At 49.2% G+C, this 23,549-nt stretch overlaps 1 protein-coding gene across 4 annotated transcripts in view; it reads left to right on the forward strand.

Annotated features, from left to right (window-relative positions):
* Window positions 1-20,081, forward strand: part of ACAD10 (acyl-CoA dehydrogenase family member 10) — a 50,618-nt gene extending 30,537 nt beyond the window's left edge. For 3 of the 4 annotated variants that reach the window (XM_046640316.1, XM_046640317.1, XM_046640318.1), the window contains 11 exons: window positions 907-1,052; window positions 2,138-2,311; window positions 8,292-8,692; window positions 12,689-12,829; window positions 13,544-13,681; window positions 13,815-13,905; window positions 14,802-14,960; window positions 15,633-15,805; window positions 17,612-17,755; window positions 18,619-18,696; window positions 19,293-20,081. In XM_046640316.1, coding sequence (XP_046496272.1) covers window positions 907-1,052; window positions 2,138-2,311; window positions 8,292-8,692; window positions 12,689-12,829; window positions 13,544-13,681; window positions 13,815-13,905; window positions 14,802-14,960; window positions 15,633-15,805; window positions 17,612-17,755; window positions 18,619-18,696; window positions 19,293-19,433 — 1,786 coding nt within the window. In that variant the 3' untranslated portion in view covers window positions 19,434-20,081. Of the gene's footprint in view, window positions 1-906; window positions 1,053-2,137; window positions 2,312-8,291; window positions 8,693-12,688; window positions 12,830-13,543; window positions 13,682-13,814; window positions 13,906-14,801; window positions 14,961-15,632; window positions 15,806-17,611; window positions 17,756-18,618; window positions 18,697-19,292 lie in introns of those variants that run through there. The other variant, XR_006885346.1, reaches the window with a different exon arrangement.
* The last annotated feature ends 3,468 nt before the right edge of the window (window positions 20,082-23,549 follow it).

A 23,549-nucleotide genomic window follows, 5' to 3' on the forward strand; every position in this document is an offset into this window, starting at 1 on the left:
AGTTCTTTTTGATGGGGGCTGTCCTGTGCCACTGCAGGAGTTAATACCGGCCCTAGGTCTGAAGGTGCGAGTGTGTGCTCCAGTCATTACTACCGCATAACAAACTCCTTCAAAACTGCGTGGTGATCAACAGGGACAGCAATTATTTTGCTCATGTTTCTGCTGTCTGGGGACAGGATAGCTTGTTTCCACTGGGGTGGCTCTCAGGCTGGGGGCTGGAATCACCCGAAGGCTCACTCACATGCCTGGCCCTGGGGCAGAGAATTCATGAATGGCCGGGTCCTCAGGCCTCCCTCCCTGTCTCTTTGTGGTCTCTCCAGCATGGCAGCTTCTGGGTAGCTGGACCTCTTACCTGGTGGTTTGGGGCTCCAAAGGTGTGTGTTCCAAGAGAGAGAGGGCTGGGCGGGAGCTGATCACCTGTTCTGACCTAGTCTCGGGAGTCACTCAGCATCACTTCCACCTGCATTCTATTTGTTATTCTTTAGCGAGTTGCTTCAAGGGATGAGGAGTAAGACTCTCCCTTTTGTGGCAGGAGTGTCAAAGAATTGCAGACCTGTTTGAAAACCCTCACAGGGAAGGAGTAATTACCAGGACCTGGGGAGGGTAGCTGTGTGGAGAGGGCCACCTGACAAAGCTGAGGCCCTCAGCTGTCTGCTGAGAGGGAGCTGGGGGGATAAATAACCAGGCCCTATTCCCATCTCCTGCTGCTGTCTCCCATTGGCTGAGCCCAACGGAGCCAGAGGGCAAAGGAGCTGATGCAGGCAGCCCACAGCTGAGGCTCCGGGCGCAGAGGGGCCGAGAGGGTGGGGAGTGCATCTGGAGGGGCAGACGGAATACACCCAGCCCAGAGTCCACCCCACTGCTGTTCCCCTAGAGCTGTCTCCATTCCTTCTGTGGCCCATTCAGGCTGGACAACCTGCTGTTCCATCCAGAAAAGACCGAGGTGCTTGCTGTCCTTGATTGGGAACTTTCTACCTTGGGCGACCCCCTTGCTGATGTGGCCTTCAGCTGCCTAGCTCACTACCTGCCATCCAGTTTTCCCGTCCTGCGAGGTAGGAACTGCTGCTGGGGGAGAGGCGGGGTGGAGCCAGCTCCATCCTCACAGCGCTGGGGCAGGCTCTGCTGAAGGGGGTTGTGGTGGGGCTGGTACGTGGCCTGAGGCCCTGGAACACCTTCCCGTCACAATGCGGGAATGGGTATAGCATGTATTTTAAGTGAGGAGCGTGTGTGTCTAGGCACCTCTTATGCTTTCATCCAACTAACTTCTGTCTGGTTGTTTAAATTAGAAAAATACAAATTTATTTAAAAATTTTAGAGCCGAAAGAAAATAGTTAAAGTCATCAGTAGTCCCAGAGATAACCACTGCTGACATTTTCTTTTTCTCATCTTTTTTATGTGTATACATACATTTTTTTTAAACAAAAATGTGATTAGAGGACTTTATGACCTGCTTTTTTTCACTTAATTATATACTTTGGACATGTTTTCATGCCATTAAGTATTTCTTCTACAGCTCATTTTTAATGTTGGCATAGAATTTTATTGTATAGAATTAACTTAATCAAGATGTTTGGTTTGATTCCTATTTGGATATTTAATTTGTTTCCAATTTTTTTAATGTAATTTTCCCTGCTCCCACAAAAATACAGTGAACACCTTTGTAGTAATATCTTTGCCTACATATTAGGTATACTCCTAGCAATGGGATATATCACATACTTCCAAACCGTGAAAATGGTACAAATGAAGCATTTCAGTGAACTTTTTATTGGTTGTAATCAGCTTTTTCATAGTTTGATGGGATCTTGCTTTCAATATCATTTTTTCTCAAATAACTGATGGAGAATAATATGCATCCACCCTGAACTGTGGTCCTGAGAGAATTGGAGGCCCCTCGTTCCCTCCTTTCCTGCCAATTTAGTCTGAAACTTTTAAGAGCCAATTTGTGAATAATAGCTTCGTGCCTGGAGTGCAGCCATCTCGGGGAGGAAGAGCAGTAAATAAGGAGCTAACCCTTTGAACTATTGTGAAGCTAATTTCCCAGGGAGGAAGTGATTTGCAGAATTTAAATTCTTGCGGGCCACAGGGGAGTGTGGACGCAGTGACTGCCCAGGCGTGGCTCTGTCTGTCGCCTCAGGTTTGAGTGACTGCGATGTGACTCAGCTGGGCATCCCCACCGCAGAGGAGTATTCCAGGATGTACTGTCGGCACACGGGGAGCCCTCCCATCGAGAACTGGAACTTCTACCTGGCTTTCTCCTTCTTCCGGGTGGCGGCGATCCTCCAGGGCATCTACAAGCGCTCGCTCACAGGTGGGGGTGGCCTGAGTCCCAGCGCGAGGCTTCTCCCCCTGGAGCCCTCCCGAGGCCTCAGAGGCTTTAGAGGGACCTGTTTGGCCAGAATTCTACCAGATTCAGTTAATTCAACCATTTGTCGTTAAGGATATATCATATATAGTCTTTAAAGTATTTATACTTGTTTTTTTAATTATTAAAATGACATACAAACAATTTTTACAGTAAAAGCATACATGATAAGAACCCAGTCATATAGAAGAATATAAAATTACTTTCCTTTCTTAGCACCATTTCTTGAAGCTGCTGTTAAGAGTTGCTTGGGGGGCCGGCCCCGTGGCCTAGTGGTTAAGTTCACGCACTCCGCTTCAGCGGCCCAGGGTTTCATAGCTTTGGACCCCGGGTGCGGACATGGCACCACTTGTCAGGCCATGCTGAGGGGGCGTCCCACACAGCACAACCAGAGGCACTCACAACTAGAATATACAACTATGTACTGGGGGTACTTTTGGGAAAAGAAGAAGGAAAAGAAAAAAAGAGGAAGATTGGCAACAGATACTAGCTCAGGTGCCAATCTTTAAAAAAAAAAAAAAGAGTTTCTTGGGACTCCCAATTTTTTCTGTATATCTGTCTTCTCTCTCTCTCTCCAATTTTTACAAAAATGTGAGCACCCTACATGTATTTTTCAGTACCTTGATTTTTGAATTTTTTATGCTTAAGAATTCCTATGAAATATTTGTGTCTACATTCATATATATATGATACTTATCATATATATATTTAACAACTATATGAGGCAAATTTCTTGCTTTTTTCCACTTAACAGTATTTCATAGAGACCTTTCCACATGAATATGTACAAGTCTGCATCCTTCTTTTTGGGTTCTATAGCACGTTCCACTGTATGGCTATGCTGGAATCTATTTACCCACTTCCTCTATTGATGCATATTTGGATTATTTGCAGATTTTTGCAGTCCCAAATAGTGGTTGGTGAACATCCTTTCTTACACATGTGTGAATATATCTGAAGGATAAATTCCCAGAATTAGAATTGCTGGGTTAAAAGTATGTGCATTTTAAATTTTTGTAGATGTTACCAAATTGCCCAGTAAGAGGATTGCTAAAGGCGAAAAGGGATTGTTGTATTTTTTTTGATGGTGCTTTCACATACATGGGACAATACTTTATGGAACTAGCTGGGAGTTCTAGGTTGTATCTCGTAAGTTTGAACTTTGGAGAAGACGAGTTAAGTATTGCTGCTTAGAACTGACGGCGGGGTGGGTTGGGTGTGTCTATGCGTGTACACCTCAGAGTGTTTACACGTACATGCGGGGATGGCACAGTGTTATTAGTTTTCATTGTAAATTTTATTGGGTAGCAGATGAAATAATCTATATCATAAATTATTTGAGAAGATAGAAAGGCAGATTAAACTTTGCTTCCTTTGTGGAAAGGAAAGCAAGCAGATAGAATCCGTGAAGAGCCCTCGAATTGTGACGAATGCAGTAGCATTAAGTACCCCTAGATGCTCACGTTATAATCTTGAAATTCCATTCCCACCAAAAGGAACCAGGCCTTCTTGGGGAAGTGGCTGATTTCATGTCAGGGCAGGGTATCTACAAGATGAACCTGGAACATCTAGTCGTACCAGAAAGCCAGGAAGTTGTCAAAGACTGGCAGGGTTTTCGCTAAAGGACTCGGGAGCCAACCTGAATAGGCCCCTACTTGGTAACGATAGGGAGCGTGGATGACCAATAAGGATGGTAGCTGAAATGGATGGAAACACTTCAAGTGTGTTTAAATCCATGAGTAAAAAGTGATACTCCAAAACAGAGAGACAAAGGCTCATTGTGACTTTGGAGGATGCCTAGGGAAGCAACCCATTATTCTGAAAATCAGTAAATAAAGGAAAAAAAAACATCAAGCATTTATCCCACCTTTCCTATACAAATTATATCTCAGGCTAACCAAATAATTGATGAAGGAAAGTTTCTGTTTAGAGAATCATCCCGGACAGATTGATAGAAGTGGCACATCACCAACTTGCCACCCCTAATGCATCAGTGCATCTGGAAAATAAGCATCAGTGGTGCCAGCATCACCCAGAGAGACAGCCAGACATTCCAGGCCTCCTGATACTCCCCACAGTTGACCCTGGATCTGACCAAGTGTCTAGTGGGGACTTCGAACTTACAGGAAATGCAGGGTTTCAAGGAATGTGTTAAACAGCACCACTGAGGGACAGCCACTCACACAGTCCAGACTCTGGGACTCTTCACAAGGCAAACAATTCAGTTTCTTCAACAAATAAATTTCGAGGGGAAAAAAAGATGAAAAAGGAATCTATAGATTGAAAGGGACTTAAAAGACACATCATCCAATTACAGTGTTTGGACCTTATTTAGATCCCTGTTTGAAAAAACAAATTATAAAAAAAATTTTAACATCTTTTTTTTTTTTAAAGATTGGCACCTGAGCTAACATCTGTTGCCAATCTTCTTTTTTCCTTCTTCTTCTTCTTCTCCCCAAAGCCCCCCAGTACACAGTTGTATATTCTAGTTGTAGGTCCTTCTAGTTGTGGCATGTGGGACGCTGCCTCAGCATGGCTTGATGAACTTAACCATTCGGCCATGGGGCTGGCCCCTAAAAAATTTTTTTTATGAGACAGTCAATGAAATTTGAGGGGTCGGCCCTGTGGCCAAGTAGTTAAGTTTGCACACTCTCCTTCGGCGGCCCAGGGTTTCACCAGTTCGGATCCTGGGCATGGACATGGCACCGCTCATCAAGCCATGCTGAGGTGGTGTCCCACATGCCACAACTAGAAGGACCCACAACTAAAAACATACAACTATGTACCGGGGGGCTTTGGGGAGAAAAAGGAAAAATAAAATCTTCTAAAAAAAAAAAGAAATTTGAATTCTGACTGGATAGTTGATGATATTAAAGGAGTCATAGTTAACTGTTTTTTAAATGTGATAATAATGGTATTGTGTGTGTTTTTTAAGTCTTTGTTTTTAGACGTAAATGAAATATTTATAGATGAAATGATCCGTTTGGGATTTACTTCAGGAAAATCCAGAGCAGGCGGGGTGGAGATGGCAGAGGATGAAACAAGAATAGCCTTGGTGATTGTTGAAGTTGAGTGGTAGATACCTGCAGGCTCATTCTCCTCTTCTTTCTACTATTGTCTAGCTTTGAAGTTTTCCAAAATGAAAAATTCAAACGAAAGGCAAGTAGAAAGAACCCCAGCAGTGGATTTGCTGGTACCATGGGGACATCTTAGCTTCGCAGTCCTCCACACCCTGAGCTTGCTGGCAGCCTATTGCCCTCAGGCAGGTTGCCATGTTCCGAGAAAGGCCGTGCAGTAGGGAGTAGATCATTCAGTCTCCATGTCTGAGCCTCTCCTAAGCCGGGGACTGTGCCAGGTGGTACTGGTGGTACAGAGTAGAACAGTGTCCAGAGAAAAGTCAATGCAGAGTATTTCTAGTTTGACCCTCCCTGAGTTGAGATAGGGGTCTTGATAAGCACTTCTTGGAGACGATATTTTCCCTTCTTAGAGCATCAGCTCTGAGTCACTATTTCTGAATTTTTGTTACGGCTTTGCAATGGAAGCTAACCAGAAACCTTTAATTAAGCAGAATGGCTGCTAGGTCCAGCAGATGAGGAACAGGCCTGATTGCCTGTGCAGATTTTCTAGTTCTGCTCCAGTGCCTGGGGATAGCTGAGTTGATTTTGAACGATCCATTCAGGAATCTCAACACCCGTAAGACCCACTGGATTGTCCTCATTTGCCTATCAGGAAGCCCTTTGACAGTCCCTAAGGTCCCGTGAGCCCCTGCCTTAGCTTTGTGCTTCTCTTGGCTTGGAGGTAAAGCCCCCGTGTTTGCCAGCACACAGAGAGCAGCTGTGCTGGCCTCTGAGGCTCTGCCCCTCCCATCCTGGTTGTGCGCTCCCTCCCTCCCTCCCACCTGGGAAGCCAGCCAGACATACTGGGAAGTGGCTTAGTTTTCTCACATAAAAACAGCAAAATCCACTTTTTGAAAGAATAGTATAAAAACATTCAATGAGGGGAAATAAAAACCCAACTATATGAACACAAATATTATTTCTGTACATTTGTCTTCTCCAATTAGCTGTTAAAGTCACTTTTCTATTTGAACAGTTGAGATATTTGGTATTGCCCTGGGAGGTGGGGTTTAGAGAAGGAGCATTAGTTTCAAAGGCATCCTTGCTCTGGTGTCACTCGCAGACTGGGACAGGGAGAACAGTGACCAGAGGCCTGGGGACCGAGTCACAGTCTGTACCAGCCCACCCAAGTATCATTCGTTAATAAGTGGATGCCGAAGTCTAGATTTTTTATAGATGGCTGTGAAATTCTAGAAAGGAAAAAGCGCTTGTGACTGCAACTTAGCAGGACGCCAGTGATGTGGTCTCTTCTGCTGGGACTACATTTGGGAAAATATACTGAAAGTGATAGCTTTAAATCAACCCACGCTCATACAAGTGACTTTCCAAGAGACAAAGAAAGCAGCACCCTGAGAGCAAGATCCAATTAAGGAGATGAAAATTAAGAAAACTCTTGATACTCTGTTTTTTTTTCTGCTTTTTCTCCCCAAATCCCCCCAGTATATAGTTGCATATTTTTTTTAGTTGTGGGTTGTTCTAGTTGTGGCATGTGGGATGCCGCCTCAGCATGGCCTGATGAGCAGTGCCATGTCCATGCCCAGGATTCGAACCGGCACTTGTGCCCCTTGGCCCTCACTGCATCTGTGGCTCAGGGAAGGGGGCTGCCTCGTTCCTGACTGACCGCCCCAGGGCCTGGGTCCATACCCAGCACCCAGAAGGTGTTGAGTGAAGACTTGTTGAGGTCCACTGGTCTGCGTTCTCTGCTATGTAGCAAACAGATTTGGTTCTTAATTTGTCAGGAATAGTGTAATATCTTTAACACCAAAGCTGCATGAAAATGGCTCTTTTGAGAACTACCACCAGACCATGGCAGGAGCCAGAACAAAAATCGGCCTCTGCAAAGATCAATTTATTGATACAAAGAGAGTGAGGAAAAGTCTTTTTAGAACATGGAAATGCTAAAAATAATCCCAGAGAGCCAGCAGTAAAAAAGCCCACTATAAGGAGACAGTATACACACAACACCGTGGATGGCTCTCAGGTGCGGTACGCACACTGAAAAGACCCTGGACCCTATGACGTATGTGTTTATGTGACCTTCCAGAGAGACAAAGTGTAGGAATAGAGGTCAGTGTGGCCAGGGGCTGGGGGAAAGGGTTGGGCACAAAGGACACCATGGAAATTTGGGGCTATGGGAATATTCTGTATCTCGATGGCCGTGGTGGTTAGCTGACTAAACTCACAGAATTGTACGCTTTATAAAGAGAGTGTATGTACACTATACCTTAATTAAAGACATTTTTTAATCCCTTTTTTAAAAAGTCTTTATGTGTGTATTAAAATAAGAAAAAACAGTGGGGGTGTGACTAGAGTGAGCCCTGTGATGCTGGTAATGGTGTCAATCTAGACAAAATGGTGTCCAGAAACTAGCCATTAATCCCGTCACCTGTGACTGTTCCTGTCAGTTTCATAGCAGGGGCCGTCCAGGATACTGCAGGGCTTCCTACAGACCGCCGGTGACAGCAGAAGTGATTGAGGGTGTTCCTCATTTAATTTAGGTTATTTAGGAAAAGAAGAGGTAAAGAGCAGGGAGCAAGCCAACTGAGTTTGACTTCTGGCTCCCAGCCCACTCGTGTGAGCTTGGGCCCTCTAAGACCCAGATCCTGTCTGTAAGGTGGGGATTAAAACGGCCGTATTGCTTTAGGAGCTCAACGGGCTATAGTAATACGTGTACAGCACTGAGCACTGTGTCTGGTATGTGGCAGGGGCTCAGCAAATGCTGGTAGCTGCTGATACAGTGATGTTAGCACGTGTTAGTGTGGTTAAGGGTCGGTTGGGAGCAATCACTGTCTGTCTTTGCTTCTGCTTAGGCCAAGCAAGCTCAGCAACCGCAGAGCAAAGTGGGAAGCTGACTGAATTTACATCTAACCTGGCATGGGATTTTGCAGTCAAAGAAGGGTTCCGACTTTTCAAAGACATGCCAGCCACAAAACCGTTAATGAGGTCCTACCACACGTGGGCTGGTCCACAGTCCCGGCTGCACACCCCAGGCACCAGGAGTTATGTGTCGATTCCAGAAGCTTCCCCAGCTCTTGCCTCAAAGGGAGCTCTGGTTATCTCTCCAGAGGGCCTCTCCCCACCCGTCAGGGAGCTGTATCAGCGGCTGAAGCAATTTATGGAGCGACACGTGTACCCCGCTGAGCCAGAGCTGCGGAGTCACCAGGCCTCATCAGAGAGATGGACCCCTTCCCCGCTGGTCGAAGAGCTCAAGGTAAGGCATCCTGTTGAGAGTTGGCAGGACCTTGTTAACATGGCAGAACCTCAGCTCGTCCACCGGACACATCTGCTCCCTCACCAGGCAGTGAAGAGACAGGAGAGCTGAGTTGAATTGTCTTTGCTTTCCATCCTCGTCAGAAAGAGCCAGCTCTAGATGATGCAGTGTTCGCTTCCTTGCTCTTTCTGTGTGACTGTGTCACGGCCAGAGGGGCCAGAGAGCTCAGCACAGCAGAGGAATGCTGTCTGTGGTTTATAACCCCAGGGCAGGTGGCCTTATTTTATGTGTATTTTAACTATATAAATTTGAAACAGCATGATATAACATACATCAATTAATAAAGTTGCTCTTTAGGGCCAGCTCCAGTGGCCTAGTGGTTAAGTTCAGTGCCCTCTGCTTTGGTGACCCAGGTTCAGTTCCCGTGCACAGACCTACACCACCCTGTTAGCAGCCATGCTGTGCTGGCCCACATACTAATAGAGGAAGATTGGCATGGGTGTTAGCTCAGGGAGAAATCCTCCTCAGCAAAAAATAAAAAAGTTGCTGTTCAAAGAATCCACAACATCAAAACTAAAAGGTCAAATCAACTGTAAACTGTGTTTATACTGGTGACACGTGGTGACACCACTTTAGCTGATAACAGAAAAACCTGCTATTCTTTGTCAGGATTAGCACATATTTTGCCTATGATGCAACCATCGTCTGCTTTTTAAAAAAAAATCTTATCTAGTTACAGATAAGATAACTGGATACAAACCTTTTTTCTAGTTACAAAACTTATTGCAAAATAACCAAAGCTCAAACATGACGAGAATAGAAAGAGTTCATGACATGGAAAGAAAGAGTTCTCTCAAATTCTCCGCCCTCTGACGTGAGCACTGTCAACAGTTTGGGGAATGGGGCCCCCAGCTCCTTTCCCCTGTTACATGCTGACATATCTTGTTATCGTTCCTATGTTGTAATGCACTCGTTCTGTAGATTCGCATCTCCTGCTTGCTTATTTAATGATACATCACCTTCCCAGGTCAGTGCCTGGAGATCGCTCTCTGAGGGGCTCTGCCTTGTGGGCGCACTGTAATCTGTCCGTCCTTTGGCTGAGGGACGCTATGGGTGTCTCAGTCGGCAGTCTAGGTCACTCTGGGTCACTTACGCAGCAAAGGACGTTGTGTAGCTGCTACCAAGGACAGGGAGGCGGAAGACCCAGCTTTAGAAGACAGTAGAAGGCGAGGAAAGGCAGGCCCCGGGCAGCGTGGCCAAGGCTGTTCCAAGAGCAGCTGGCTGGGAGGCCTCTCCTGGATGCTTCCTTAGGACGCGGAGTTTGTGGTGGGACTTTTCCGCTAGCCGGGTGTAGGTCCCATGCCCACAGCTTCATCGCCGGGAAGCAGAGAGAAGGAGGGTGTCTCTGTCCTTCACTGTCTGCAGTGGGAGACTTGGCCTTGACCCCACAAATTTATACAGTGACAGAGTCCCCCAGAATAAGAAGAGGGTTTGGATCCTGTGCAAGCAAGGTGCATCGAATGCTGTTACATACTTCTGGGTACATTTACTGTTTCTACAGGAGAAATTCTTTTAAAATACTGGTCCAAGAATGAGAGGATTTAGAGTTTTAATAAATATTGCCAAATTTTCGTCAAAAAAGGTGCTTACCAGTGGGGCCGGCCTGGTGGCACAGCAGTTAAGTTTGTATGTTCTTCGGTGGCCCGGGGTTCACCAGTTCGGATCCTGGGCGCAGACCTACGCACCACTTGTCAAGCCAGGTGTCCCGTATATAAAGTAGAGGAAGATGGGCACAGATGTCAGCTCAGGGCCAATCTTCCTCAAAAAAAAGGTGTTTACCAATCTATGCTCCCATCGTTTACATTTGAAATGCCCTTTCCCCCACCGGCTGGCCAGCATGCTTAATCCTCGCCCATCTGATATAAGCCCGTTGAGGGCACAGAAGCATTGGAAAAGCAAACGCTTGTGCAGCAAATACCACCAGACTCTAAAATGAATGCCTAGAAAAAACCTAGATGAGAGAACATTCTACTTCTAGTTATACCTGAATGAGAATCATAATGATAACTAAGATTTGGAGTAGAGTGGTAAAATTGTAGTTCATGGCTTTTAATCCAAAGTGTCATTACTACCATAAATGAGAAGAAGGGGCTGGCCCAGTCACAAAGTGGTTGGGTTTCTTTGCTCCACTTTGGCAGCCTGGGGTTTGCAGGTTTAGATCCCAGGCACGGACCTAGTACTGCTTGTCAGCCACACTGTGGCGGCATCCCACATGCAAAATAGGGGAAGATGGGCACAGGTTTAGCTCAGGGACAAGCTTCCTCAAGCAAAAAGAGGATGATTGGCAACAGATTTTGGCTCAGGGCCAATCTTCCTCACCAAAAAAAAAGAGAGAAGTATTTGACCATTTACACTGCATTTCACAAATCCTGTGAGGTAAGCATTATTAACGTTGCTGTAAAGGGAAGCAAACAGATTTGTCCAGGGACACAGCTAGAAATAATAGCACCTGGATTCAAATCCCAATCTTCTAGGCTCAAATTCTGTGGGGTTTTCCCCCCATCCCTCAGGATGATTTTATTCATTTCCTTATGCTGCCTCTTCTCAGAACTCCCTTGCTTCCACTCCTTCCTTCCCATCCTACTTTATTGGTTCCAGTTAATCCACCCTTCTCCTTGGTCACTGTACTCTGAGCTAATTAGCTTAACACAAACACAAACATCAGGCCAGCTGGTACCCTCCCAGTCAGAAGAAGTAATGATGATTACATCCGTAATCACTAATATTGAGTGCAGCCCACCAGCTTCTATGTCAGGCACTTTATATTCTATGTGTTATTTAATTTTCACAACAGCGCAGTGAGGTGGGTGTTGTGGACATTGGTTGGGTTTGGGCTGCCTAGTGTCCCTTCCCCTTTCTCATGGTAGCAGCACCCCAATTTCATTTGGGGGCATCCCTCCCCCACTTTGGATACCGCATGGCAGAACTATCAGTGAAGGTGCCAGCCCAGCCCTCCCTGGCTAGGAAGTGGGCATGTGAGCCAAGCTAGGCCAGCCCGACTGTCCCTTTCTGGAATTGTAAGAGTGAGCAGTGTTTTCAAGACAGAAAACAGTTGGCACTCACCCATTCCACAGCCGGGGGACCCCAGCAGGACCGCTGAGTGTCCTTTCCTCTCGCGATCCTCCAGGCTGGCCGGGTTCCTGTCCCGTTCTGAGCTTCATTCTCTAATCTGAGCTCCTGCACACTTTCACTTCCTTGTTTCCTTTACTTAAGCCACAGTCCATTTCTCTTGCTGCAGCTCAGTAGTCCTGATGGAGCGGGTGGTCACATCCCATTCACAGATAAGGAGACTGATACGTGGAGATCCAGTATCTTGACCAGTCTCCCCGCCAGGTGTGGAAGGGCTGGGTCTGAACCAGGCAGTCTGTCTGAAGGCCTGAGCTCCTGACCCCCAGGCCTGACTTCCTAGTTATGTGGCCAGGAGCTGCGTTCAGGAACCCAGGGTCACTTGTGCCAGGAACAAAGCTGTGGCTCATAAAGGAAGCTGGCTCAGGGTATCTGCTTTTGCACCATATCAAAGCAGCAGAGGCTGCAGCCAGATGTCCTGGGCCTGGTTCCCATCAGGCATACTAAAGAATCCTTCAGTCTCCTGTGTTCACAGCTCATGTTCTCGGAAGACTTGTCATGATAACAATAGTAATGCTAACGGTGATGGAACGTGGGCTATGTGGGGGTGTCTGGGCCATGAAGACGGGGAGCGAACTGATTGCTGCTGTCACTGCTAGGACTTTGCCATCCCTGGGCCAACTCGTGTTTATCCCACTCACAGATCTGCAGGTTTTATATCCATCCTGACGGTGGAGACTCATTATTTTTGGCACACTCTTCATTTTTGGCTGTCTACCTTCTTCCCTCCAATCCCTTTCATTATTTTCCACAGGCCAAAATAAAATTAAATCATCTACTATGCTTCCCTGATCTGTTTTCCCATGACAGGAGAAAGCCAAGACCGAAGGACTTTGGAATCTTTTCCTACCCTTGGAGACTGACCCCGAGAAAAAATATGGAGCAGGACTGACCAACGTCGAGTATGCCCATCTGTGTGAGCTCATGGGCATGTCTCTGTATGCCCCTGAGGTACCTTCTTTAGAGTCTTCCTCAGCATGCGAGACTATCCTAGTCTTCCATAAGAACAGTCACCCTCTTGGGGCTGGCCCGGTGGCACAGCGGTAAAATGTGCACATTCCACTTCAGTAGCCCGGGGTTCACTGGTTTGGATCCAGGGTGCGGACATGGCACCGCTTGCCAAGCCATGCTGTGGTAGGCGTCCCACATAGAAAGTAGAGGAAGATGGGCACGGATGTTAGCTCAGGGCTGATCTTCCTCCAAAAAAAAAAAAAAAGGAACAGTCACCCTCCTACACTGATAGGGTTCCCTCTAGCTTGCACGGGATTCAGGAGCACTGATACAAACTTAAACTTCTTCTAATGAGAGAGGACAGCTACAGGCATGAGTCTGGAGCCAGAGCAAGAAAGCAGCTCAGAATGGGAGTCTTCTGGGGAAGATGGGAGCCGTGTGAGGCACGACCCTGGCTGGCTTCCCTGAGTCTCCCACCCACTATCTCCAGTCTCCTTTGTCTGAACCACAGAGGTCCATGGCTGGGCTTTAGGTGCTCTGAGCTACTATATCCAAAATGTTGCGGGTCTGTGCATTTCTCTGGGAAGAGGAAGAACTTTCATGATGGTGTCAAAGGGTCTGTGACTTGGGAGGAGCCCTGGTCCATCACTTCGGAGGTATTTGAAGTTTTAATATGGACATGGAACTCAGGGTTCTTCCTTTTCTCCTTTTCAGATATTTAACTGTTCTGCTCCAGACACAGGGAACATGGAGCTTCTGGTACGCTATGGCACTGAGGAGCAGAAGGCCCGCTGGCTGATTCCGCTGCTGGAGGGAAAGGCCCGCTCCTGCTTTGCTATGACTGAGCCCCAGGTACCTGGCCTGAGGCTCCACCCACAGGGCCTCTTCTTTATCAGGCCAGACCTTCCCAGACCTCATCTGGGCTCTGCCACATAGCGAACGTGGACCCTTGCCAGCTCTAAGCAGAATGTACTCTCTCACTCAGGTTGCCTCGTCGGATGCCACCAACATCGAGTCTTCCATCAGAGAGGAGGAAGGCTTCTATGTCATAAATGGTCACAAGTGGTGGATCTCAGGTATTTGGCCTGAAATTCAGTTACACTTCAGCAGGTCTGTTTTGATAAGCCTGTCTCTCTGCCCTGCTGTTGTCTGGGAAACAATGGTTGGGTCAGTTTCCCCGGCTGACGCAAAGGAGATTCTGTCTCTGTGCTCCCAGCAGAGGCAGCAACCCTAGGAGACCCAGAGGTTCTACGTGGGTTGCTGGATGACCATACATGTGACAGACTCTAGGAATCTCTCATTAGCTCCCCACTCTCTTCGTTCTGCTTAAGTGTCTCCCTTTGGAAAGGCAGAAGGTCACTTCCTCAGTGGCTAGATTGGGTGTGCCACAGCAGAAGAGCTAGTGCTGATTCCGCCATTAACACATTAACACTGTAGAGCCCTCCATAAGCGCTGTGTGGACCTCACCGAGTCCCCACACCTCCCCTGGAGGTACACATTATTATCCCCAGTTTACAGAGGAGGACACGAGAACAGAGAAGTGACTTGAATCTCTTGCTGAAGGTACTAGCCCCTGCTAGCAAGTAGGGGATCCTGAGTTCAGGATTTGCCTGATTCTGAAGCCTGTGCCCAAAGCCATTATGTTTACACCACTTGCAGGAACAAAGCAGAACAGGCTGCCAGTGAAAAAGTAGCAGTTTTCAGCTTCTTGTCTTTAAATTATGTTTTCAACTGTACATGGTGCTTTTTTAAAAAATTGCTCTTATGGTGTTGGATTTATTCCTCACTGGGATGAAAATCAACATCTTATTTCTGGTCAAGAACTTGCACGTACTTAGCTGAATAAGGGAAGTCTTAAAGAGCTCTGTCTGCTTTCTGGCTTCAGCTTTCCTGGGCCAGGACTGCGTCTGTAAAGAGATCTGATGGCCCTGGCGTCAGATGATGGGGGTCTGTCTCTCTCCTTTCCTGGCAGGCATCCTGGATCCTCGCTGCCAACTCTGTGTGTTTATGGGAAAAACAGACCCGCATGCCCCACGTCACCAGCAGCAGTCAGTGCTTTTGGTTCCCATGGATACCCCAGGGATAAAAATCCTCCGGCCTCTGACGGTGTATGGGCTGGACGATGCGCCAGGTTAGTCCCCTGGGAGCAGCTCACCTTCACGTGTGGGGCTGGGCCTAGGGACATGGCTTTGGGCAGCCCTTGCTGTAGCTCAGGACACAGCACCTCTAAGGGTATGTGACATTTGGAGGGCCACATGCTGCTGCATTTGATTTCCATATGTGAATATCAACCATGTAGGCAAATTCCAGACAGGCATTTATACTTTTTTTTCCTCCTTTACATTTAGAAGATCAGCAGGAATCTGAGAGAAAGAGGCCACAGAGGAGAGAGGCAGGAAGTGCAGTGCAGACCTCTCCTAGATGCCAGTGGACAGCTGACCTCCAGACCTGGAGGTCCCCTCACAAGGCCTCTCTGCTAACGATGTTCAGTTTTTACTTTCAGTGTTCCCATGGGATCACTACATTTTTAGAGTCACATACCACTAGGAAGTGTCAGCCTAAGGTGGAGTCATTGTGTTTTATAAAAGGAATGGCCAACCATTTGTGTGACAGTGTAAATCATTGTCTTTTCCATCTTTAACAGCCTCCTCCTGCCCCTGCCCCCTTCAACCACGTCCCAGTTAGAAGGTTACTAAAGAGCAGGAATATTGCCAGTAGATGACCTGAACTGAGGCAGGGGATACACACATCCAAGGAAAACGGCTAGGCAGATCGCTCAGGGGAAACCATTCGGGTCTTTCAGGTGGCCATGGCGAAGTGCTGTTCGAACAGGTGCACGTGCCCAAGGAGAACATGATCCTGGGCCCGGGCCGAGGCTTTGAGATTGCCCAGGGCAGACTGGGTCCCGGCAGGATCCATCACTGCATGCGGCTGATTGGGTACTCGGAGAGGGCCCTGGCGCTCATGAAGGCCCGTGTGAGTGCTTCCCCCAGCACCCGATCTGACCCGGAACCAGCTGTCTGTTTCGCTATCAGACCTCAAATCCTAACTGTTTTCTGAGAGCCAGCTTAGGTGAAGCAAGGTGATGTTCTTGCCAAGAAGCTGTGGCCCTGTCTTCGCTTTGCATCTGCTACTTTGCTGAAGTTTGAAATTCAGAACAGAATGGACCTCACTCTGTTGAGGTGACCAGAAGGAAAAGGCCCGGCTCTGCGGCAGCAGAGGGCAAGGTTCCAAGGTTCAAAAGGTCATGGGCTGCTGAGGGCTGTTCCTGCTACTCACTCACCTTTAAAAATCAGATACCAGGGAGCACCTGTGCTGGTGGCTTATGTCTCTGGGGTCCCAGCATCTAAACCTGTGCCACCCTCCTCCCCCAGCATGTCCCGAAAACTTGAGTCTGCTGTGACTCTCTCAATGGTTGGCAGCCCATGCAAAAGAGAGCTATTGCTGGAAAAAGTAATTCAAATCAGTGGTATCGATTTCATAAAGAGGAAGCAAACCCTTGAGACCAAACAAATGTCTCAGAAGAAATTATCAAAGAACAGAGGCAGGCCAATGTGTTTGCAGCACGGAGCAAACCATCTGTGATTTACAACCTTTTAAGTTGAGACTGACCAGTTCTTTTTTTTAGAAAAATAAAATGCTCCTCTCTAAGGGCTCAGGTGTGGTACTTCAGCCCCATCCTGCATTGAAACTCAGACCAGCCTTGCTGCAGAGCTGTGACCAGACGTGTCAGAAGTCTCCAGAAGGGGCATAGCACTGACATGGCAGTTTCCCTCATAGGACTTGGTCATAAGGGCCTTAATAGGGGTCTTTGTGATTTGAAACTAGGAGCTTCACCACAGACTTATTGTTGTGGCAAAATGTTGGGAACAACAGATAAGCTGACAACTGGAGCCTGGTCAGGTAGACTCTGGTACGGGCACGTGGTGAAATTCCAAAATGATGCTGTAGAAATCTATTTCTTAGAATAGAGGGAGGATGTCCACTGTATACTCTTAAATGAAAAAAAGCAGGCTACCAAGCAATATATAGAGTATGACTCCATTTTTGTAAAAATGCTTACGTATGTATTTGCATACAAGGAGTCTAGAAGGATTCCCACCAAATATTAACTGTAAGTGACCAGATGAGATACCAAGTGTTTGTATTTTTTCTATTTTTGTGGGAAAATGTATACTTTTTCCTGCCATGAGATATATTATTTGTATAATAATTGTTTTCAGTTAAAAAAAAACAAGGGGAAAAAAAGGATCTCTTATAACCTTTTCTGATGGCTTGTGGCATCCAGAGTCTAGAATGGCCGTTGGTAACAGTCGTCCACAAGGGGGCTCTGGCACCTGGACTTTGCTCCCGAGGGCATCCTGGGGCGTAAAGCCCGGCCATGGTCAGCAGAGGGCGCCCGCCCCCGCCCGTGAGGCGCCCGCAGTCACTCCCTAACTCCCACAGTAGCCTTGGCCAGATGCTGGGCCAGATCTAAAACACGTATTCCTGCCCGCCGACCAGGTCTGCCCACAGCGGGCTGAATCCCTGGGGTAAAGGGAGTCCTGGAGGTAGTTTGTGCAGCCACCACGTGGACGAGCCCCGCAGTGCACAAGAATGTTGTCTGTGTCTGGATCTTCTCCCTGGAAATTGCCTGTGGCTAGAGAGCTGGCAAAGCAGCAGATGAGCTGCACACTCCTGCTTCTGCTCCCTTTCCTCTCCTGCCCACTCCATGTGTGTCCAGCCCCCTCCTCTGCAGGGCACCCAGCCCCACGCCTCTCGCCGGGTCTCCTGTGTCCACAGGTGAAGTCCCGTGTGGCCTTTGGGAAACCCCTGGTGGAGCAGGGCACGCTCCTGGCTGACATCGCCCAGTCGCGCGTGGAGATCGAGCAGGCCCGGCTGCTGGTGCTGAAAGCTGCCCACCTCATGGACGTGGCAGGAAATAAGGTAGGAGGCCGAGGGGCCACACAGGTGCGACGTCCTGAGGTCGTGAGGGAATCCATCGACACTGACTCCTCCTTCCCCATTCGGCAAACCGTGGAGAAAGGGCATAGCTTCTTGACATTAGGAACTTTGCTTCAACTCTACTTGGGACTATTTGGGCAGCTTTTCAAAACTGGAAAAGGTACAACAGAAGAGGACTGAACTTTCTGTTTTACTGACCTGGTGAACTTCCGGGTCCAAGATAGTGGGGCAGGAGCCACATGGCCCCCTGGCCTCAGCTGCACCCCAGCCTCGACTTCCAGGCCCTGTTGGTGCAGGTGCCAGGCAAACTGAGAGTAAGCAAGGCAACTGACCCAGGCTGAGAGTCCCGGTTGCTTGGCGCTCAAGGGCCAGAGATGGTGGAGCCTCTCTGGGGCCTTGCTCCAGGGCCACAACCCAGGGTCCCTTCTCGCTCCTCCATTCCCTGGAGTCCTGGCTGGCCTTGGTCCACTGTCCGGTTGGAGACGGAGCTGGCTGTGACCTGGATTGAAGCACGAGCCCCTCCCCTCCGCCTTCTGTGTGTGCCAGATGCTCCCCATCATCTGGGAAGACTTTGGCGTTCCCACATCTGTCCTTGACCAGGCACTTGCTCACTAGTCACCGCATCCTGAGTCACCCCCGAGGTCACCACCACTGCTCCCTCTGTCCCCGCAGATGCTGGGGAAGTGCCATGCAGCGGGCTGCCTCGTGGAGCGTGTGCTCCAGCAGGACCTCAGGTCTCTGTTCTGAGCCGCCGTTTCTACTCCTCCCCGTAGAACTCATCGTTCTTGCAAGTGTTCTGCCCTCCGGCCTGCCTTTCTAACCACCTCTCCCTCTCCTCTTCGCAGGCCGCAGCTTTAGATATTGCCATGATTAAAATGGTGGCCCCATCCATGGCCTCCCGAGTGATTGATCGCGCTATCCAGGTGAGCACTGGAACTGCCGGTTAGTTTGAACCACGTACAACAGATGCAGAACTCCCTCGCATTCAGCCCCCAACCTCCTGTAACGTCTGACAGCCGCCCCGTGTCGCACACTCACGGGGCGTGTGATTTTCCTCGTCCTCCCCAGAACAACTCTACGAGGGGGACCCATTCCTGCCCCCATTTTGAATATGAGGAAACAGAGACAAAAATGAAGTGGCTTTTCCAAGGTCACTCAGCTTGCAAGCAGCTGATCTCGGGTTTATGGGAACCTGGGTCCTCATTACCCAGAGCCCAGACTCCTAACCGTGCAGGCTTGCCGCCTTCTTAGTCTTAATAGCTGGCCTCAACAGAGAGCTCTCCCAGTGGCAGAAGTTACCTACAGACTGGACTTAGGGAGTCTGGTGTCCACAGGATGGCAAGTGTGGCGCCCCTTGAAGTCTTCCAGAACATTCTTATCACACAGGTGTCAGGGGCCATCCCCAAGAAGATAGCTCTTCTGAGCTGTTCTGAGCCATTATGAGCAGGCACTTGTTCCTGGGGTCCTCGGGGACGAGGGCTCACCCTGAGCTTCCTCCCCTCCCACCCCTACCTGCCAGGCCTTTGGAGCAGCAGGGCTGAGCAGCGACCACCCGCTGGCTCAGTTCTTCGCCTGGGCCCGAGCGCTGCGCTTTGCCGACGGCCCTGATGAGGTGCACCGGGCTGCAGTGGCCAAGATGGAGTTGAAGCATCGCATTTAGACCGGCAGGACTGCAGGAGCTAGAATGTCCCTCCCAGACTGGCCACACCCAGAACCTTAGATGATGCTCTTTGAAAGCCCTATATGGTATGTGTGATTCTTGCACCCTGCCTGGCAGCTGCATCCTGGAACAGTCATTGTGAACTCAACCTTTTTGGGTCCCCACAGGAGACATTTCTATAAGAAGCCTTGAGTTTACTGTTTCAGGCAAAGAGGAGGGGGCTTAGCTGAGAGCTGAGTGGGTTTCAGTACTGAAGCCGGAAAGCTGGTCTTCGGTGTTGTAGGGTCACGCTTGCCCAGCACTGGTCTCTGTGCCCTGTAACCGCCATGTGTCCTTCTGGCCCCCTTCCAGTCAGGATAGCCAGCTACTGGGATTTGTAACAATCCAGGTCTGGCCAGCCCAGATCTTACCTTATCTCACTCTAAGAACATCACGAAGGGGAACACAGCCCCTCCACATGAGCTACTGTTCCTGGGAATGCTGGCCGGACCAGGGATGGCCCCTCTTGGCAAGCACGTGGCCTTTGTGTGTCCCCAGCCTGTGTAAGCAGCCCCCTCCCTGCCCGCGGTAGTGGTGCGCAGTTCCGTCCAGCTGGCTGCCGCTGGACACTCCCTGTAAGTAAATCCCAATAAACCTATATGTCTCGTACGCCGTCTCTGGGTCTTTTCTTCTGTCTCTTCGCTACCTATCACGCACTGCTTGCACAGCTGGGCGTGCAGCCAGACAGTTCTCAGTGTCGGGCTGGGCAGCCCATGCCCCCTTCTCTGGCCGTAGTGTGGAAAAGCTGTGGGAATCAGGACTAATGTTAGGAGCCCTGCTGGGGTGGTGTTCCCGTACTTGCTCCCAATGCAAGGGGCCTCCTGCTCCACGGGGCCCTCCCCAGCAAGCAGAGGGGCAGCCATGATGGGCCTCAACCTGAAGACCCAGGGCTGGAGTGCTCCTGGGAAAATCGAATGAAACCACAACTGCGAAGCCACTGCCCTCTGATTTTCTTCATTTGAATGTCCACAACACAGAATATTAAGACGTTATTTTGGAAAGGGCTTTGGGGACACAAAGAATAAGAAAGTGCATCTCAGAGACTTTGTGAACGTTCTGTGTCGTATGAAAGGAAGTGAGAATAAAAGTTGACACTTCAGCCCCTCTGTCTCAGTGCATCAGTTCCCTCCTCACACTTGGGGTCCTGCCCAGGGCATCAGCCCAAACACGTGTGGGGCACAGATGCTGTGACCCCTGGTAGGTTCTGAATCAGCCACCTCACCGCTGCTCATGTACATGTCACCAAAGGATTTTTAGGTTTCCAGTACGTGAGGGCCTCTGCACCTTCCACACTCCTCCGTCTGCTCTGTACTCTTAGAATACTGGGGGTAGGGGAGATGGGAGACAATATGCCTTACAATTTAGAGAGCAGCCTCCTCTCAGAGGAGAGTAGAGGTGCTCGCTTACTTGAGCTGAGTTCTTCAAGAAATGGGTGCCCCGTGAGCCCAGGCAGCATGTGGAGGTTAGCCTCTGGCTGTTAGGACCCAGTCTGCTAATTTCATCATTTGTGTTGATGTGGCCAACAGCTGCCCATTTCAGGTCAGACCAGATGGTGGGGACCACCCCTCCTTGGCCACATTGCACACTCGACCTGCTCGAGGGAACTGCTGCACCTGAGGGAGTGCCCACCTGCTGCAGCCAGGGCCACACACCTTCAGGGTGCCGGAGAGCCACGGGGGCTTGTGAAAGGGCTCCCCAGATGCTCTTGCCCAAGTGAGCGGTCTGGGGCAGGCAGGCCCTCCTCAACCAAGCTGCTTGTTGCTTGTGCAAGGTAAAGTTAAATTCAAACCCCCAAGCTAATTGCTGTCACAACACCAGCCACAGTAGCAAACGACCTTTTGCAAACCCTGGGAGAGTTCTAGCAGCCTGAGTTCCCGCTTCAGGCTTTGGAGGGAAGAGGATGTTTTAAAAAAGGAAGTGCCTTGGGACAGTGACCCGGAAAATCACATGGTCCTCAGAATTTTTCTCGTATTCTCTGAGGTTAACCTTGCTTGTTAGGTGGTGCAGCTGCAGGGATGAAAACAAGTCGTGCTGTGGGGTGACCCATGTCTCCCTCAGATGCTCCGCTGCAAAGGCTGGAGGCACTCGGAGGACAGTGAACGCTGCCTGAAGAATGCGAACCACTGAGATGCAGCTTCTGGCAGCCCCTCATCCAGGGGCTCCAATTCTGTTAAATAATTCCACTCCCCACTGCCGATTGCACCCCAGCACTGGGCCTGGCACTGGTGCAGGGCTTGGGGAATGTGCAGGAAAACAAAACAGATAAAGTCGCCCTTCTCAAGGAGCTCACCTCTCAAGCGGTGATGCCCCGAGACTGCGGTGAGTGAGGTGGTAGACACTGCCAGGGTGGAGGAACTGGGGGCTCAGGAGGGGACTTTTTGCAGAAGAGACATTTGAGCCAGATCTGCATGACCAGAATGGGCGAGGGTGCTCCAGAAGAAAGAACAGCAAAGGCAGAGGCCCTTGGAGTAGCCCAGCACGTCCATGGTGAGGAACAGACAGAGTAGGAGGTTCCAGGTCATGTGGGGCCTCAGGGGCCATGGTCAGGAGTTTGGTATTGATTCTAAATGTGACAAAATGGTGAGTTTAGGTAGTGATGTGACATGATTTGATTTGAGGTTTTGTGTGTGTGTGTGAGGAAGATTGGCCCTGAGCTAACATCTGTTGCCAATCATCCTCTTTTTGCTTGAGGAAGATTGGCCCTGAGCTAACACCTATGCCAATCTTCCTCTGTTTTGTATGTGGGACGCTGCCACAGCATGGCTTGATGAGCGGTGTGTAGGTCTGTGCCCGGGACCTGAACCCACAAACCCCAGGCCGCCAAAGCAGAGCGCGTGAACTTAACCACTACGCCACCAGGTGCAGCCCATGATTTGAGTTTTAAAAATATCCTTTTGTTCAGGGCTGGCCCTGTGGCCGAGTGGTTAAGTTCGCGCGCTCCGCTGCAGGCGGCCCAGTGTTTCGTTGGTTCGAATCCTGGGCGCGGACATGGCACTGCTCATCAGACCACGCTGAGGCAGCGTCCCACATGCCACAACTAGAAGGACCCACAACAAAATATACAACTATGTACTGGAGGGCTTTGAGGAGAAAAATAAAATCTTTAAAAAAAAAAATATCCTTTTGTTCTCTAAGTTCACCAGGATGAAGAAGGAATAAAGGAAGATTAGAGCCAGTTCAAAGCTCCCTCGCATTGAAGAGGGCTCCAAAACAACCACCTGCACATTTTTTTTTTAAAGTCAAAGAAGCAGGGCAGGACCTTAAGAAGATATGAGCAACGGATCCAAAGAATAATGGAAATCTAACCTGGTTCTAATCTGATGTTTTCCACCTTTGGCAAACAGTTGGCATTTCTGGTTGGCCCCAGGGAGGGAGTCATGTGGTGATGCCCTCGACAGTCTGCTTCTCTGGAATGGCATGAACAAGCTTGGTGTGGCAATGATAGTGCCTGACCGGTTTTATTTGTGAAATAATCCTTGCCACCATCCCTACATGACTGATCTGCCTTCTTATTAGTCTGTCTTGGGAAAGGGAACAAAGTATGGTCACAACACAGGAATGACATTTTTCTCCTCACAGCAATATTCCATGTCAAAGCAACTGAACACACGTTTCCATGCTCCTCTCTTGGCAGGCATTGTGGGGCTAGATTTCTATAGGCCTGAGCCTTCCCCAGTGGTCCCGGGACAGTCACAGGTCCACAGGCTTCCATCAAGGATGTCACCTCTGGCAAGGGCTTTCATCCCTCCTCCTCATTCTCCCTGCAGTGACTTGTGATCTTAGCATCCACAAGCTGCCTGTGCTCCCCCAATCCCTGATTTCAGATACTGTCAGATAATTCCAGAAGAATCCCATAGAGGCTGAAAGAAAAAGACTGAATTCCAGGCAACTTGCCTGGGTGGGGCCCCTTCAAGAGAGCAGCTGGGAGGGATGCTGAAAGAACAGGCTGCAGCGTCCACCACACATCCCAGCATAGAGTCCCCCGGCATTGCCTAGAGATGGCCCCTGTCTCACCACCCAGGGCTTCGGAGTTCCCCAGGGATGCCTTGGGGATGCCAGGGCTGTGTCACAGCTTGC

Source organism: Equus quagga, chromosome 15 (genome assembly GCF_021613505.1).
Source record: "Equus quagga isolate Etosha38 chromosome 15, UCLA_HA_Equagga_1.0, whole genome shotgun sequence".
Classification (NCBI taxonomy): Eukaryota; Metazoa; Chordata; class Mammalia; order Perissodactyla; family Equidae; genus Equus; species Equus quagga.